The sequence below is a fragment of the Carlito syrichta genome, unplaced genomic scaffold (assembly GCF_000164805.1).
Source record: "Carlito syrichta isolate Samal-C Ts95f unplaced genomic scaffold, Tarsius_syrichta-2.0.1 Scaffold113598, whole genome shotgun sequence".
NCBI classification, from domain to species: Eukaryota; Metazoa; Chordata; class Mammalia; order Primates; family Tarsiidae; genus Carlito; species Carlito syrichta.
In genome coordinates this window covers 24,998-41,420 of record NW_007057694.1, presented here as the reverse complement: position 1 = coordinate 41,420, position 16,423 = coordinate 24,998, and the positions used below count along the sequence as shown (strand labels likewise).

Here is a 16,423-nt window from a genome sequence, read left to right as displayed (position 1 = left end):
AACATCAACAGATGTAAACTGGGTTAAGGTTCAAGTTTTTAGGTCAACATTAAGACCAACTTAAACTTGTTCCAAGTCAGCATCACCCTTTACAACTTCACTCACCTCTGTGAAGTCCTGCTCTTCTTTTTGTTCTTTAATTAGTAAAAACTGTTAACTGAAATTATCTTTCCTCAGGAGTGGTTTCCAGACTGATTACATTAATCAACACTGAACTTAAGCTCAGCTTTTATAATTAGATATCACCAGTTGTTATTAAAAATGATATTTGGCAGAATTACATATTAGTCATTGCCATTACACAATAGTATGTTATATAACAGTATTATATTTTATATGCATTATTTTATTTAATCCTCAGGAAAGCCAGGCGTGGTTTCATCTGGGAGGCAGAGGCAAGAGGACTACCTGAGACCGGGAGTTCAAAACTAGCCTTGGTAACTTGGTGAGACCGCATCTCTACAATAAATTAAATAAATAAAAATTAGCCAGGCATGGTGGCATGCTCCTGTAGTCCTAACTACTTGGAAAGCTAAGGCAAAAGGATCTTCTGAGCCCAGTAGGTTGAGACTGCAGTGGCTCTGAGCGTGCCACTGCACTCCAGCCTGGGTGATAGAGTAAGTCTCCCATTAAAATAATAATAATATTAATCCTCAGGAAAACTTTGATAATCTTTCCTCAAAAAATAAAAATCTTGAGACATTAATAAGTCAGATCAAATCTCTACAGATGGAGAAAAGTGGAGAATGAATAAGTGATTTACCTAAAGTCACATATAAAAATGACACCGGAATTAGTTTCCATTTCTTCAACTTCTAAGTGTTTTTACTGCCACATCAAAGAAAAAAAAAACAAAGAAACTTTTTTTGGCAGATTCCAGGGTTTGATAGTAATATATTTAACTGTTTTAGAAAAGCTGTCATGAGGTGTCATTTTGCCCAATATAGCAACATGTAATGTACACCTGACACGTATCAGCTTACACATTCTAGGTATAATACTATGTATCCTTAGGAGGAATCGCTTCTAGTTAATTGCGCATGCTCACACATGCTCACACACTTAATACATATACCTGTGTATTTAATTCTTCCTTTAAATGTTACTTTTATAATACTCTTGTGGTTTACTTCTGATACTTTAACTAAGTGTCATATCTTTACATACTTTCTCAAAGTATTTTATCTCTTCTCTAACATCACAATAGTATACTAGGTAGTACACTGAGGAAGTTCAGTAAAAGAAACCAAAATTGTAATTTCTATGAACACAGAGGCTGTGTAACTTTCTGAGAAATGTAAAGTTATCTTTGATAGTCTTGCAGTAGCCTGGGTAATCAAGTAGTACTGAAAAAATGTTAACTATGATTTAAAGGAAATTTTTAGGATAAATTCCATAGCTGCTTTCATGACCAATTTAGCTGGGAAAGTTTCCAAGCAGCTTTCTTAGGAAGAAAAGCTGCTAATACCCTCATCATTCAGGCTCAAATGTTTCTATTAAAAATGCTTAATGAACAAGCAGAACAGATTAAGCTACCATATACAAGAGAGTTTTCAAAACTTCATTAAATATATGTAGCTGAACAAGAAGATATGAACTAAACCAAATGTAGCTGAAACAAATAAATACTTCAGAGAAAACCTGAAATACCAAATGACAAAGCCCCCTGATGAAATTAGTATGTATTTACAAATGTTTTCAGTCTAAAGGACATTAAAAATGATGCTGCCTCTCTGTCCAGTTAAGTTTCTGGGTTGCAAAGAAAGTAATAAATACCTATGACATTAGTCTTAAAATGCTGATTATGATAAACGAAATGAGTCTGCTATCTTTACTCAATTCTTTATTAATAAATTCTGACAGCTAGGCACGATGGCTCACACCGTAATCCCAGCTCTTTGGGAGGCAGAAGCAAGAGGATTGCCTGAGTCCAGGGGTTTGAGATCAGCCTGGGCAACTTAGCAAGACCTCGTTTCTACAATAAATCAAAAAATTAGTTGGGTGTGGTGGTATACACCTGTAGTTCTAGCTACTTGGAAGGCTGAAGCAGAAAGATCACCTGGGCCCAGCAGAACGAGGGTACAGTGGCCATAAGCATGTGACTGCACTCCAGCCTGGGCAACAGAGTGAGACTCTGACCAATAAACAAATGCAGACAAAGGGTCTTTTCTTTGAATTAAGTGTAATGTCATAATGAATAATAATTGTTGGCAATATTGGCTGGGTGCAGTGGCTCATGTCTATAATCCCAGCACTTTGGGAGGCCAAGACAGGAGGATTGCATGAGCCCTGAAGTTTGAGACCAGCCCGGGCAACAAAGAGAAACTCTGTCTCTACAAAAAATTTTACAAACTCAGGAATCATTGTTGATTTTTATTTTGTTTTGTTTTTTGTGTCAGGACTCTTACTCTGTTGCCCAGGCTGGAATGCAGTGGCATGATCACACCTCCTCGGCTCAGGCGATCCTTCTACCTTAGTATCTGGGACTACAAGCACTCACCACATCTGGCTAATTTTTTTAAAAAAAATTTTTATAGAGATGAGGTTTCACGATGTTGCCCAGGCTAGTCTTGAACTCGTAGGCTCAAGCAATCCTTTTTGTTTTTTGGTTTTTTTTTTGAGACAGGGTCTCACTCTGTCTCCCAGGCTGGAATGTAGTGGCATGATCCCAGCTCACTGTAGCCTCGACCTCTGGGGCTCAAGGGATCCTCCCACCCCAGCCTCCTGAGTAGCCGGGACTATAGGTGTGTGCCACCATGCACAGTCAATTTTTTTCATTTTTTGTGAAGACGAGGTCTCACTATGTTGCCCAAAGTGGTCTTGAACTCCTGGGCTCAAATGATTTTCCCACCTTGGCCTCTCAAAGTACAGAGATTACAGGTGTGAGTCACCGTGCCCAGCCAGGTGTCACTGTTTTGATACGCATTGTTTTTCATATTTTGGTTTCATACAAAAATTCTTAATATCAAAGGTCAGAATATTGAGTTCTAGGTTTAAAAAAGCCTTTGTTCCTAAATGGTACATCTTTAAAAGCACTTCACAAATACATATTATTTAAGAACAGTTAATTTTCTACACAAAGAAATGTTACATTCGCTGATGGCTGTATCTGTTACTCTTACAAAAATCCACCTAAGTTCTTCAAGGAACATTCTATACAATTCCACTGGGAATTTTTAAAAAATCCACTGAGATGCAACAAAACCAGTTCTGTCAAATACACACACACTGTTCTGTAATAAAGATGGAGACAGAAAAAAACAGAGAGACAACAGGACACAGCATAGAGAGAAGAGATTCCCTTCCCCAACCCCACGCACAGACAGACAATAAACTCTAAAGAAAGAACCCCAGGAACAGAGAAAGAGAGAGAGAGAAATGGAGAATCACAAAGCTGGTGAGAAACGCTGTTGTAAATGCTAGGTGGGAAGTAGATAAAGTAGTCATCACTAAAGAGAAGCACCCAGAACAAGGCAGGATGGAGCCTCTCCATGGAGAAGGTAGAAACAGGCACAGCAAATCTGGCTTTGGTCATAAATTCCAGTGTGTAACAACTTTCCTACATGAAAGTTCCTCAAATCTATTTTAAATTCCTTGCCCTGCAGTTTGATCCATTTCCTCTTACTTGATTTTCTGTAAGGGGGGGATTAGATTGGCAATTGAAGGAAACTGCTAGAAATGGTTTTTAAGTTCCCATCATCCACAACAGCACTTAAATTAACACACTTAAATCTTGATTATTGAAGTTAAGAGAGGATATTTGAGCCCAAAGTCGGAAAAAAATCACTTATATTTGGTTCTGGGATACAATTACATAGATAAATACACAGGTCTATAAATTCATCCTCTTGAACCCTTTTTCCGGCAGTCGAAAATGTAAAAGAAATGAAGACTGTAAAACAGGCAACAGAAAGCAATCACCAAGAGTTTACTTTATCAGATTCCATCTTCAATGTGTAAAACTCTGGGCAGCCATATGGAAGCATTTTTTGGCTATAAGGGTAAACATTAAAATTATCTAAGGAATTTCTACTTAGTTAACTTTGTTTTTACATATCATTCTCATTTATCCCATATGAAAACATTTAGCTTCTAGTGACATATACCTGGTGCAAATAATGATTATTTTAACCTATCCTCAAAAATTTCAATTCCAAGCAACTTTTAAGATTTCTTTTCCCCTAAACTATAAGATAAAATATGATATTCAGATGAGGAACTTAATATTATTGAGTATGAGGAAATTATATCAGTTTCTACTATATCTACCTGCTGAATAAAAATTAGAACATTCAGGAAAACTTTGCTTAAATAAGGAGTAGTCTTTCTTTTCTCTTTTTAAGTTTAAGAACATAAGGCCAGATGCAGTGGCTCATGCCTGTAATCCCAGCACTTTGAGGGGCTGAGGCGGGAGGACTGCTTGAGAACAGGAGTTCGAGACAAGCATAAGCTACATAGCAAGACCTTATCTCTACAAAAAATAAAATGATTAGCCGGTGGGTGGTGTGCACCTGAAGTCCCAGCTACTTGGGAGGCTGAGGCAGAAGAATCACCTGAACCCAGGAATTCAAAGCTGTGGTGAGCTTGGGCAGCAGAGCAACACTCCAACTCAAATAAAAGAATGAATAAAATTTAAAACATTTAAGAACATAAAATTCAGATCCCTAAACTTTGGTTTTCAGTGGACTGGGTCAAAATGAATTTTTTTAAAATGACAAAAGCTCATGAGAGATCCTGAATGAGAGTAATAACATAAAAACAAATTGGGTTAGCAAATTAAAAACAAATATTCATATGAACTTTGCAGCAACTTGGATGGATTTAGAGTCGATCATACTCAGTGATCTATCACAGAAACAAAGAACAGAGTACCATATGTTCTCACTCATAAGCAGACTTTATAATACTATAAGAAAGCGATCGGCAGTAGTGGGAAACTGTCAGGGGAGGGGGGGTGAGATTGGCTAGCCCTGAATTGTACCCCATATCTTTATAATACAAAAATTTTAAAAAATCCAAATGTCAGACAAGCTTATAAGTAAAGATTGTTGAGAGAGAGCAGAGCAAAAATTGTACCCCTAAATGTGGTAAGACAAGAGAAAACTGTATTAAAGTGACTCCTACTAAATCAAGTAAAAAAGCTTCATGACTTTTCTCTGGACAAAATGGAAAGGTACTTGATGAAAGGAAAAAAAGGCCCTACATTTGGAGTCTGAATACCTGGGTCCTAGCGATGGCTTGATCACTTATTAGGTGTATTATATATCCCTGGACAATTCACCTCAAGTCTTTGGGACTTTCTATAAAATGGAGGGTTTGACTAGAATGGTATTTCTCAAACTTTTGTTGGCAGCCCATTAAAAATATATATAATGGCTGTGGTGGCTCACGCCTGTAATCTCAGCGCTTTAGGAGGCTGAGGCAAGCATCACTTGAGCTCAGGAGTTTGAGGTCAGCCTGGGCAATATAGTGAGACCTTGTCACTACCAAATAAAAAAAAAAAAAATCAAAAAATTAGCTGGGTGCAGGGGCATGCACTTGTAGCCCTAGCTACTCAGAAGGCTAGGAGGAAGGATCACTTGAGCCCAGGAGTTCCATGAGCTGTGATGTGTCACTGCACTCCAGTCTGGGTGACAGAATAAGACCCCAACTCAATATATACACACATACACATATACACACACACACCCTAGTTGGGCACGGTGGCTCATACCTATAAGCCTAGCACTTTGGGAAGCTGAAGCAGGACTATTTGAGCCCAGGAGTTTGAGACAAGCCTGGGAAACATACTGAGACCTCATCTTAATTTAAATTAAAATTTTAAAAAAGAGGAAATATATATACATATATAAATACTTTCTCAACTCAGTATATACGTACCTATTTGAAATAAGATTTATGTATGGTTATATGCAATATACTTTATTATTTTCTATTTTATTCTTGTTCATAAAAAAAATTACTGGGTATAGGATGGTTAAAATTAAAAAGACAACAAGTGGTGACAAGCATGCAGAGAAACTGAAACCCTCACACATTGCTGGTATGTTAAATAGTGCAGCCACTGCAGAAAAGCGTATGGCAGGTCCTCAATAAGTTAAACATGGAACTGCTATATGATCCGGTAACTGTACTCCTAGGTACATATCCAAAATAATTAAAAACAGGTGTTCAAATAAAGACTTGTACATAAACATTCATAACAGCACTATTCACAATAGTCAAAACAAGGAAACAACCCAAAAGTCCCATCAACAGATAAATGGATGAAAAAAATATGGTATATCCATACAATGAAATATTCTCCATTTATAAAAAAAAATGAAGTACTGATTCATGCTACAGCATTGATGAACCCTGAAAACATAATGCAAAGTGAAAAAAAGTCAGTCACAAAAAGGCACATATATATTGCATGATTTTCATTCCTATGAAATATCCAGAGTAAGCAAATCCAGGAGACAGAAAGTATATTAATTAGTAGTTGCTGGAGGAGAAATTTAACAAATGAGTTTCACGGACTAGAGGGTTAGATGATCCCTCTAACAGCTTTTGGTTCTTACAAAAATTAAATTTTATTCAAACCTACAGTGCTACTTGCTCACACCCATTTTTTCTTTGGTCCTCAAGAAAAGCCTGAAATTGAGGCTCAGAAAAATTAAGTAACTTGCCCAAGGTCAATAGCAATTAAGTGACAACATAAAGTATTTAAACTCGGTTCTGACTCTGATTTAAACTTGGTTCTAGCACTTACTAATATGCAAATATGTCAAGCATTTCTTTTTTTTTTTCCTCTTTAAATTTTTTTATTTTAAAGATATGGGGTAAAATTCAGGGTTAGGTATACAAATGTTCATTATGTAGACACCTTTGTGTCAAGCATTTCTGAATGTGCTATAAGATAAAGCAAATTGAGAGGGTAGGAGAGAGAGAGAAAGAATGGAAGGGAGGGAAGCGGGGAGGGAAAGAGGAAGGGAGGTAGGGAAGGAAGAAAAAAAAAGATAAAGCAAATCTTAGCAAGAGGGAAAAAGTTAAAAAGTACTCTTACTTAGTAAGCAGACTGAAGTGTTAATGCACTATATCAAAGACTGAAGCATGAAGCAGTTCATTACGTTTCAGTAGAGTTATGTATATTTAATGACCAAAATTTACATGACTGTACACATATGCTAATGAACTTTCAAATCTTTAGGTTAGTTCTATTTTAGCTGTTTGACTAAATTATAAAATTCTCAAATGGCCTCAACACTTCAAACATACTAGGTTTAATTATTTCACTTCCGGGAAGAAAAAGTCCCTGAAAGAATGGCTAATTAAGTTTGGAGATATCTATAGCAGTTAAACAAAAATTTGATAGTGAGAATAATTAATTTCTCAAAAGCAGGCTGAACTAAAACTCACGATTTGTTGGCATTGGAATTTTGTTTGTTGATTTTAGATAAACTCTAAAAAAAGTAAAGTTTATTTATAAAATTCCATTTTATCCCATGGTTGATCAAAAGCCAGCTAAATGTCCGAAAAAAATGTGGAAGAGCTATTTTACTTTAAAATTTCAATATCCTTCTGACTTAACGGTTTGAATACCCAGAGACATCTGGCAAAAAATATAGAGACACTCATCAAGACAAACGTGATTAATATTATTTAAATGTTCATTCTTTAGCTTTATTAATCCCAGTTTTCGTCCCCTTGATTTTTTTTCTTCACACTAATAGCATATAGTATAGATTAGAAAGTTTCTAATCACAAATTTCAAGAATCTTATTAACTACAAAACAGCTCACCATGGGTGTCTGTGGTTGTATGCATGCCTTTTCCTGATATTTCTTCAAAAGCATAACAATTATATAGTCACATATATGACAGAGGGCAGTCTTCTCAAGTTTATCCCTTTCAAATATTCTATCTACTATATTTATTTATCACATCCCTGACCAAAAATTACTTATCTGTGAACATAAAACCAAAAAAAAGTGAAATCTATAATCTAGAAATAGCTGAAAATTATCCTACTCCATCTCAATCCATTAGCTACATTCCGTTTGTTGTTCTAGATTTTTCTCACAAGGGAGCTTGCTTTGATTATGACAAAGTACAAAGACAATAATATTTGTAGCAAAGCAGACTTTAAAACCTAATGACAACTTTTAAGAAAAACCTCCCTGATATGTCAACATTTTTTACAATTGATAATACTAATATTAATTATTAATTATTCAATGAAACTTAAGTTCTCATATCGTTATTTTCTGATTCTTGAAAAGATTCAAAGTGCTTTTAAACAAGAAAATTCAGTTAATCCCTTCTGAGTATTTACTATCAATTCCATTCTATACTTTTATTAGTAGTAGTAGTAGTATTTCTTTGAGTAGTAGTATTTCTTTGAGTAGTATTTCTCTGTCACCCAGGCTGGAGTGCAGTGGCACACTCACGGCCACCTCAGTGTCCACCTGCTGGGTTCCGGCGATCCTTTCACCTAAGCCTTTCAAGTAGCCGGAACTATAGGCGCACACTACCATGCCTGGCTAATTTTTGATTTATTATAGAGATACGGTCTCACCAAGTTGCCCGAGCTGGTCTCGAACCTGCAGGCTCAGGCAATCCACTCGCCTCGGCCTCCCAAAGTGCTAGGATTACAGGCTGAGTCAACGAGTCTGGCCTATACTTTTATTATTATACATTGCCAAAATTACAAATACTTTCATTCATTAAAAAGCACCCAGACAACTGAGCATGGTGGCTCATGCCTGTAATCCCAGCATTTTGGGAGGCTCAGGTGAGAGGTTCAAGACTAGCCTGAGCAAGTTGGTGAGACCTCATCTCTACAATAAATAAAAAAATTACCTGGGTGTGGTGGCACACACCTGTAGTTCTAGCTACTTGAGAGACTGAGGCAGAAGGATTCCCTGAACCCAGCAGGTCAAGGTTGCAGTGGCCATGAGTGTGCCATTACACTTCAGTCTAGGCAACAGAGTGAGACTCCAACTCAAAAAAAACCACCACCCAGACAATTAAAGTACCTAACCTTTACAATCACATTACCAATTCTAAAAGAGTATTTTGTCTACTCACAGATAAGTGATGATGTATCATCTGGAAACTGAAGGCTCCCTCTCAAAGAAATAAATCAGTTGCCCCATCCTTCCCTTGTTTAAAACAAGGTTGCTGTTTCTGGCTGTGAAAAGGCTGAGAAGTTGTCTCCTGGCATGTGTATATTAATCAAAATACTGGCAGGGAGACAATTATAATTTTCAGGGAGTACTTCTGTTGTAGTTTGATGTGTTAGCAGATTATAAACAAGAAAAAAAAGTTTGGTAAAAAATGATTATAGTTCATTTTAAATGAAAACATAAAACTCAAAAACCTTAGGCTACAATTGACAATTACTACTTTATAACTTATGCTAATTTTTCATGTTTCTTATAGTAATACTTGTGTTAAGTAAAATCTATCACTTATTTCTCAAATAGTCTCCTGTACAAGAAATGAATAAAAATACCTGGTACTACATTTCAAATTACTTTAAAATAACCTTAAGTTCAAGGACCACACAAAAGTATTTTTGAAAACCATAGTGGATCACACACTGGAAGAAAATACAGGTATCTCTTAATTTGAATTTGTAGAAAACTCAGCAATTGAACATACCAATAGAAATAGGAAAAAGCAAGAAAATTAAGAGAGACGATGCTTAGGCAAACACACACACACACACACACGCACACCCCTTTTTCCTTACTAAGTAAATCTAGCTTAAGGTATATTTGTTTCTTCACTGTGATTATACAGGTATTATCAATTAGAAAGACATTTATATCTGATTCTAAGTAAAGTATATGGGCAAATACATTTATCTTTTTTTTTTTTTTTAAGTTGGGTCCTCACTCTGTCACCCAAGCTGGAATGAAACAGCATGATCACGACTCACTACAGTCTCAAATTTCTAGGCTCAGGTGATTCTTCCGCCTCAATCTCCCAAGTAGCTGGGACTACAAGCTCATGCTACCGTGCCCAGATAATATTTTTATTTTATTTTTTTTGTAGAAGCAATGTCTTACTATGTTGCCTGGGCTGGTCTTGAACTCCTGGGATCAAGCAATCCTCCTACTTTGGCCTCCCAAAGTGCTGGGATTATAAGTATGAACCATTATGCCTAGCCAAATACATTTATCTTACAGGTATTTAAACAGAAAAATCAATCCAGGCTTGCACTGGATATATTGTGACATAAGCTTTCTCCAATTGAGAATATTTTCAGAATATTTTAATAAAAAATAATGGAGTGGAAGGAAACAGAAGCCAGGAAAAGGAAAACCCTTAGGAAGAAAGATCATAACATTTCTTCATATAACTATATTAAGAAAAAAATATAATCTTTTAGTTTTCACTGTAATTCTAACACGTAAAGGCATTTAGCAGACTTCACTATGACTGAAGACATATCTATGAAATGTGGATCCTGTATAAATTTATAATGAGAAGAAGCAGATGACATTATGTAGAAACTGCTCCAGACAGAGAATCAAGAGACTTAGTGAGGAGCAAGCCTCGTACATTTGTAGGGTACCTCTGGGCAAATTAGAAAAGGGCATTCTACTCTGGGTAGCCATAGCTCAGGCCTTGATTGGCATGCAGGCTGGCTGTCAGTCCCTACTCAAACCTTCCACTTAGTGCAGTATATGTCAACTCCAGATGTGGCAAACTCAAACTTGGTTTTACCATTTATTAGCTTGGTGTCTTAAACAAGCAATTTAACTAAGGTTCAATTTATTTACCTCCAATATGGAGAGTACAGAGTCCTGTTAAAAAGGATCATTAAGTATTACATGGAATGTTTGCCAAAATACCTAGTACAGGGCTCAGTAGACACTTAAGTAAATGGCAAAGTGATGACAATGACAATAAAAATGTTTTCTTTCCACAGAAAAGTAGAAATATCTCTTTTTTCACATCTAAACAACAGTAAACCACCAAGAAATAAAATGCACTCTTAACATTAGTTCAGTGAACACTCGTGAGTATGTGCATGCGTATGCGAGAAGGGCAGGTAGTGAATTCAATGATCACACGTTCTAAGTTTGGGAACATGCATTTGACATAAATCTCTTGTAGATTTATAATGCCTATTAACATTCTAAAGGCTCTAAGAAGTCCTAGAATAAGACACTAATTAACTTATTTATAGTGCTCTCAAAATTTATTTGGCCACAGAATTCTGTCTGTCTATATCTAGTTATATCTCATAGAAATAGGGTTTTGTTTTTGTGTTTTTTTTTCATAGAATTGAATTTGGGGATAGTATAGCCATTAATTAAATAAATCAAACAGAGTGTAAGCTACAGTTATTCATTTCATTACTATTTTTACTATCTTTAAGAAAATCAAAAATTAAAAATCTGAAAATTGTTTTTCAATTTTGTATAAAAATTTGTAAGTTTCATAAAAAGCTAAATTTCAAGGCTTTAAATATTTAGGCCACATGCTTTAGCTCTATGTGGTTAGCAATAAGCAACAGTCACTATGTGGTCTTTCCAAGAAAAAACCTGATCTTGGTGTGCAATTCAAATTGCTATTACTTACTTTCTCTTAATCCCTTCTTCCTATCCATATATAAGACATAGATAAACTAAAGCAAAGCATTTTCTATTATCTTTCTATTTACTTACCTAATATTTTCACAGCATAATGAGGACTTTCTAAGACAATTCCTTCCTCTGTATCAAATATAGGATTATCTATTCCAGTCTTTGGAGGAACTTGGGCTAGTTTCTTAAGTCTCATGGAAGAATTAAGGTCAAGTTCTTGCTTTTTCCCTTCTTCTTCTCGCCTGCGTCTCATGTCCTCCTGTTGTTGCCGAATACGCTCCAACTGTGCACTTCGACGTACTGGCATCAACCTGGTGCCCAAATCTCCGGGGCAGTCAACAGCCATCTCTCGGTGCTTCTGATACTCCTCTGATGATGCAAAACCAACATTTTTTACTTCGCTGTCTGATTCTTCCGTAACATGCCCATTCATATGGGATGTTGTCATGGTTATCTATAAAAATCCCGTACCACTTTTTAAAATCAGTTTTTCCTATAAAGCCAATTTTCTTGATTCTGTAGTATAAAATCCATGTTACTTCAAAAAAATTCTCACATCACATAATAATGCTATGAAAAATATCCATGAAGGAAATCTAAGGGGAAAGATGAGGGAAAAAAGTATAAAGCATAAGAATTACAATATAAAAGTAGATTTTACATAGCCTACTTCCAATCTCCAAACAATATAGAAAATAGCTAATAAGTATATAATATTATTTTGCTTTGTAGGTTAAGTACTTTCCTTTCATTTTACAGATAATGCTAAGATATCAAGATGTTTAAAAAAAAAAAAGTGCCCTCCCAAGAATTTGAAGCATACTATTCAATTTTACAGCTGAGAAAAATAATATACAGTACTGGATAATTTAGAAAAGTAGGAAAGTGAAAACTACTGGATACCAGTATAGTAGAAAATAAGTTGCTCAAAGCATAAAAAGGCGTTTTAATCACCTTTTAATGCTGTCTCAGCACAGTACTTTATGCTCAATTTATGAACATGAGATTTAAATAACTTTAGTCAACTGCTAAATAAATTGATGCATATGGCAGCCACACTAGTGGCTCATTTGAGATACAAGCAGTATTTTGGGATATAATTCATTAATTTTTGGTTTTTTAGATGAAGATGCCCAATGAACAAAAAACTTTAATAACAGCTAAGGCATCTACAGAATAAAACTACATTAACTGAGAAAGGGATTACATGGGTAATCTTTATAATTGGTCACATTTTCAAAAAGATTTGGGATTACTCTTTGTAAGAATTCATTTGGAGAAAACAGTGGTATTTGTTAACATTCAAAAAATTTTGAAAGTCATCCCATATATTAAGAGCACAGTGAATGTAAGGACAAGAAAACTGAATTTTAACTCCTCTAGCTTTATGATTTAAGACCATTTTGTCTCTTTGAACCTTAGATTCACTTGGAAAATTTATTCATAAGATTGAATGCTCTAAAAAAAAAGATTGAATGCTCTGAGTTTTAATGAGATAATGTACACAAGTTATAAATGTATGCAATAAAAATGATACTTATACTATTAGCATATTAACTTAAATCTCCTATTTTAAAGAATTTTTCAACATACTTTAGAAAAGAAAAGCATTACTGGATGACACTGACTTTTCATCAAGCCATTTTTCAGGCATAAATAGGCAGATTGTTTACATATACGTAAACCCACACACTAAAATCTAATTAGTCCTCTTTCACTCATGACTTTGAAAATATTTACAGTAATAAATCTACTGCCTCCTTGAGTTGTGCTCCCTTCAGTAAACAGGTTTGTTAGAGCACAATGCCAACTAAGCAAAAGCCAGGTTTTCATAAAATATTCTTTTTTTTTTTGGAGTTGGAGTCTGTCACTCTGTTGCCCAGATTGGAGTGCAGTGGCTGCTCCCAGCCACCGCAGCCTCGATCTGCTGGGCTCTGGCCATCCTTCTGCCTCAGCCTTCCAAGTAGTTGGAACTACAGGCGCGCGCTACCACACCCGGTTAGTTTTTTGATTTATTGTAGAGATGAGGTCTCACCAAGTTGCCCAGGCGGGTCTCTAACGCATGGGCTCAGGCAATTCACTCACCTCTGCCTCCATAAAATATTCTTAACACCAGTCAATCTTTTCTCAAACATCTCAGGTCACAGTACAAATAAGAGACAGAAGACGGAATGCTTAACACAAACCCACCTAGGATACAAGGAAAAACAGCTAGGCCAAAAATCAGGAAAATGAGAAGTTACATGAGTCACTAAAATGATATTTTCATAAGAATTTTGGTAGATTTTTGTCATTCATCCAAATTTTAGCTTCTTTATTTATAACTATGTGATGTACACATAAGTACATTACTGACCACTGCAGTGCCATCTTTCTCATTAACATGAGAGCTAATATATTTATGTCAGGCAGTTCTTAAGTTTTACATGTTCATATGCAAATACAAATTAGTTTTTTAAATGTTTTCATTAAAAGTAAGTTGAAATTTGTGTAGGGGTTACTGCAGTACTGTGCTTAATTTTCATTTTAAAAATCTAGGCATAAGCCGGGCTCAGTGGCTCAGCCTGTAATACCGCACCTTTGGGAGGCTGAGGTGAGTGGACTGCCTGAACCCGAGGGTTCGAGACCCGCCTGGGCAGTGAGACCTCATCTCTACAATAAATCAAAAACAAATCAGTCAGTTGTGGTAGCGCATGCCTGTAATTCCGGCTACTTGGAAGGCTGAGGCGGAAGGATCGCTAGAGCCAAGCAGGTTGAGGCTGTGGTGGCTGGGAGCGGCCACTGCACTCCAGTCTGGGCAACAGGGTGAGACTCCAACTCAAAAAAAAAAAAAAAAATCTAGGCATATACATATTTCCAGAAAATTAAAACTCTCAATCTTCTCTACTTACAAAAATTATCAAATATAAAAAATCAAATTTAAAAATAGTGTATTTTTTACTTAATGTATATACTAGTCTATAAAAAATATGACCTGAAACTAAAGCTCAGTTTAAAAACTCTATGACTATATCTATATTTACTACACTAAATCATGAGGGAAAATTATGGGTCATACAAGAGAGACTGGGCCTAGTGATATGGGTCAGAATTCTCAGGCTTGGATTACTATTATCATGCTTGTCTATCCGAATCTAGTCTTTTACTCTCAGAAAAATTTCTGCAACCTGATAGTAATCCACTTAAAATTCCATTTTGGCTATCTTCCAGGAGTGTTCACAGTCTACTGGGAGAGACAACAACAACAAAAAGATTATTCTTCGCTAATTAGTCTCTCCTTACCAGATTCTAAATTTGTTAAAGAGTCATGTCTTATTTTCATTCCCCCAGTGCTTAGCATAATATGTATCATATAAGAAATGCTCAATAAATATCTGTTCAACTAAACTTAGAAAGTCATAAATTCTCAGAGGTTTCACAGACTCTGAACTTTAAAGCTTAGTCTGTGGTAAAAAGTGACAGTTACCACTCAAAACATAAGAATATGTTTCTTTGGGCATTTCAAAGGGAAACTAAAAATTAGGCAGACAGAAAAAGGGTCTATTTCAAGAAAACACATGACCAATAGGAAGGAAGAGTATAAGAGAACGGCACTTTCAGAAAACAGAATAGAATGCAATAAAATTGGATGGAACAATGAGAGAACACCATAAAGAATAACAATAAAACTGGAAAAGAAGTGGGAGGCCAGACTCAGAAGAGTTTTAGTCCTTTACCCTGTACGGAGTTAAGAATAATTAAAAGCTTTTCAGAGGGGATGACATGATCATATTCGCTTTTATAGAAATCACTCCAATCAAAATGTAGAGGATTGACTGAAGGGTGGTAATGAGACCAGACTGAAAGCATCTGAAAGAAATGGAGTCTTGAGAACCAGGTTAGTGAGAATGAAGAAAAGTTATATTCAAGAAATATGTGGGTTACAGAATCAGCAGAACTTAGTGACTATCTCACATAGCAGGGCAAAAAGAGAAGAGAAAGAGGTGGAGGAGGAGGAGGAAGAAAAAGTAGTGGTAGTAGTAACAGTAACACCTACCACTACAGCTAAGATTTACTGAGCATTTCTTTATTTGCCAGACAACATTGCAAGCACTTCACACGGCATTCACTCACTTAACCTTCATTACAGCTCTCAAAGTAGGTCCACGTAAGTTTATTTTGTAGATGAGGAATGAGGATTGAAGTAGGCCTTGAAGACAAGATGGAGGAATAAGGGAGGGGCCATATGAACCAAAGGCAGGAAGATAAAAGGTATGGAGGGAAGTACAAATAAGGCTAGTTGATCTAAAACAGGTGAGTAGTGGGAGATTTGACTAGAAAGTTTGACTGGGTTTACCTTAGGAGAGGTCTTAAATACAAATCCTTAATTCTGGAGGCACCAGGAGAGTCATCAAAGATTCAGAAAAGAGTGATTTGTATACATTTAATTGATCATATACCCCGGCTAGGTATTAGGGTTACAGAGACAAGATCTTTGTCCAATATGCCATCAAAATTTCCTATAGGGATCTAGAAATTAATATGTATAAACTTAAATTCATATTTACTTTTAATCCCTTCATATTCTCTTTAATCTTCTTTCTCTGTTTCCAAGTCCAATTAATGTCATCATACCCATCCAGTTACTCAAGACAGCATAACGTTTAAGAGAACAGCTTCCAGAATCCGACAGCCTAGGATCTAATCTTTTCCTACTCTCCTTTTAAGCCTTAGTTCAAATATATCTTCCTCTGGATTCCTACAATGCCTGTCACATTCTTCATCAAGCCGAACTAGAGCTATTTATTTATTTATTTTTGAGTTGGAGTCTCACTCTGTCGCCCAGACTGGAGTGCAGT

The 16,423-nt window shown here is 35.9% G+C and overlaps 1 protein-coding gene across 1 annotated transcript in view; it reads right to left on the bottom strand.

Moving 5' to 3' along the window:
- MPP5 (membrane palmitoylated protein 5) overlaps positions 1 to 16,423 on the bottom strand; it is a 70,266-nt gene that overhangs the window by 51,482 nt on the left and 2,361 nt on the right. Inside the window, exon 2 of the mRNA XM_008071894.1 lies at positions 11,667 to 12,181. Coding sequence (XP_008070085.1) covers positions 11,667 to 12,033 — 367 coding nt within the window. The 5' untranslated portion in view covers positions 12,034 to 12,181. The remainder of the gene's footprint in view (positions 1 to 11,666; positions 12,182 to 16,423) is intronic.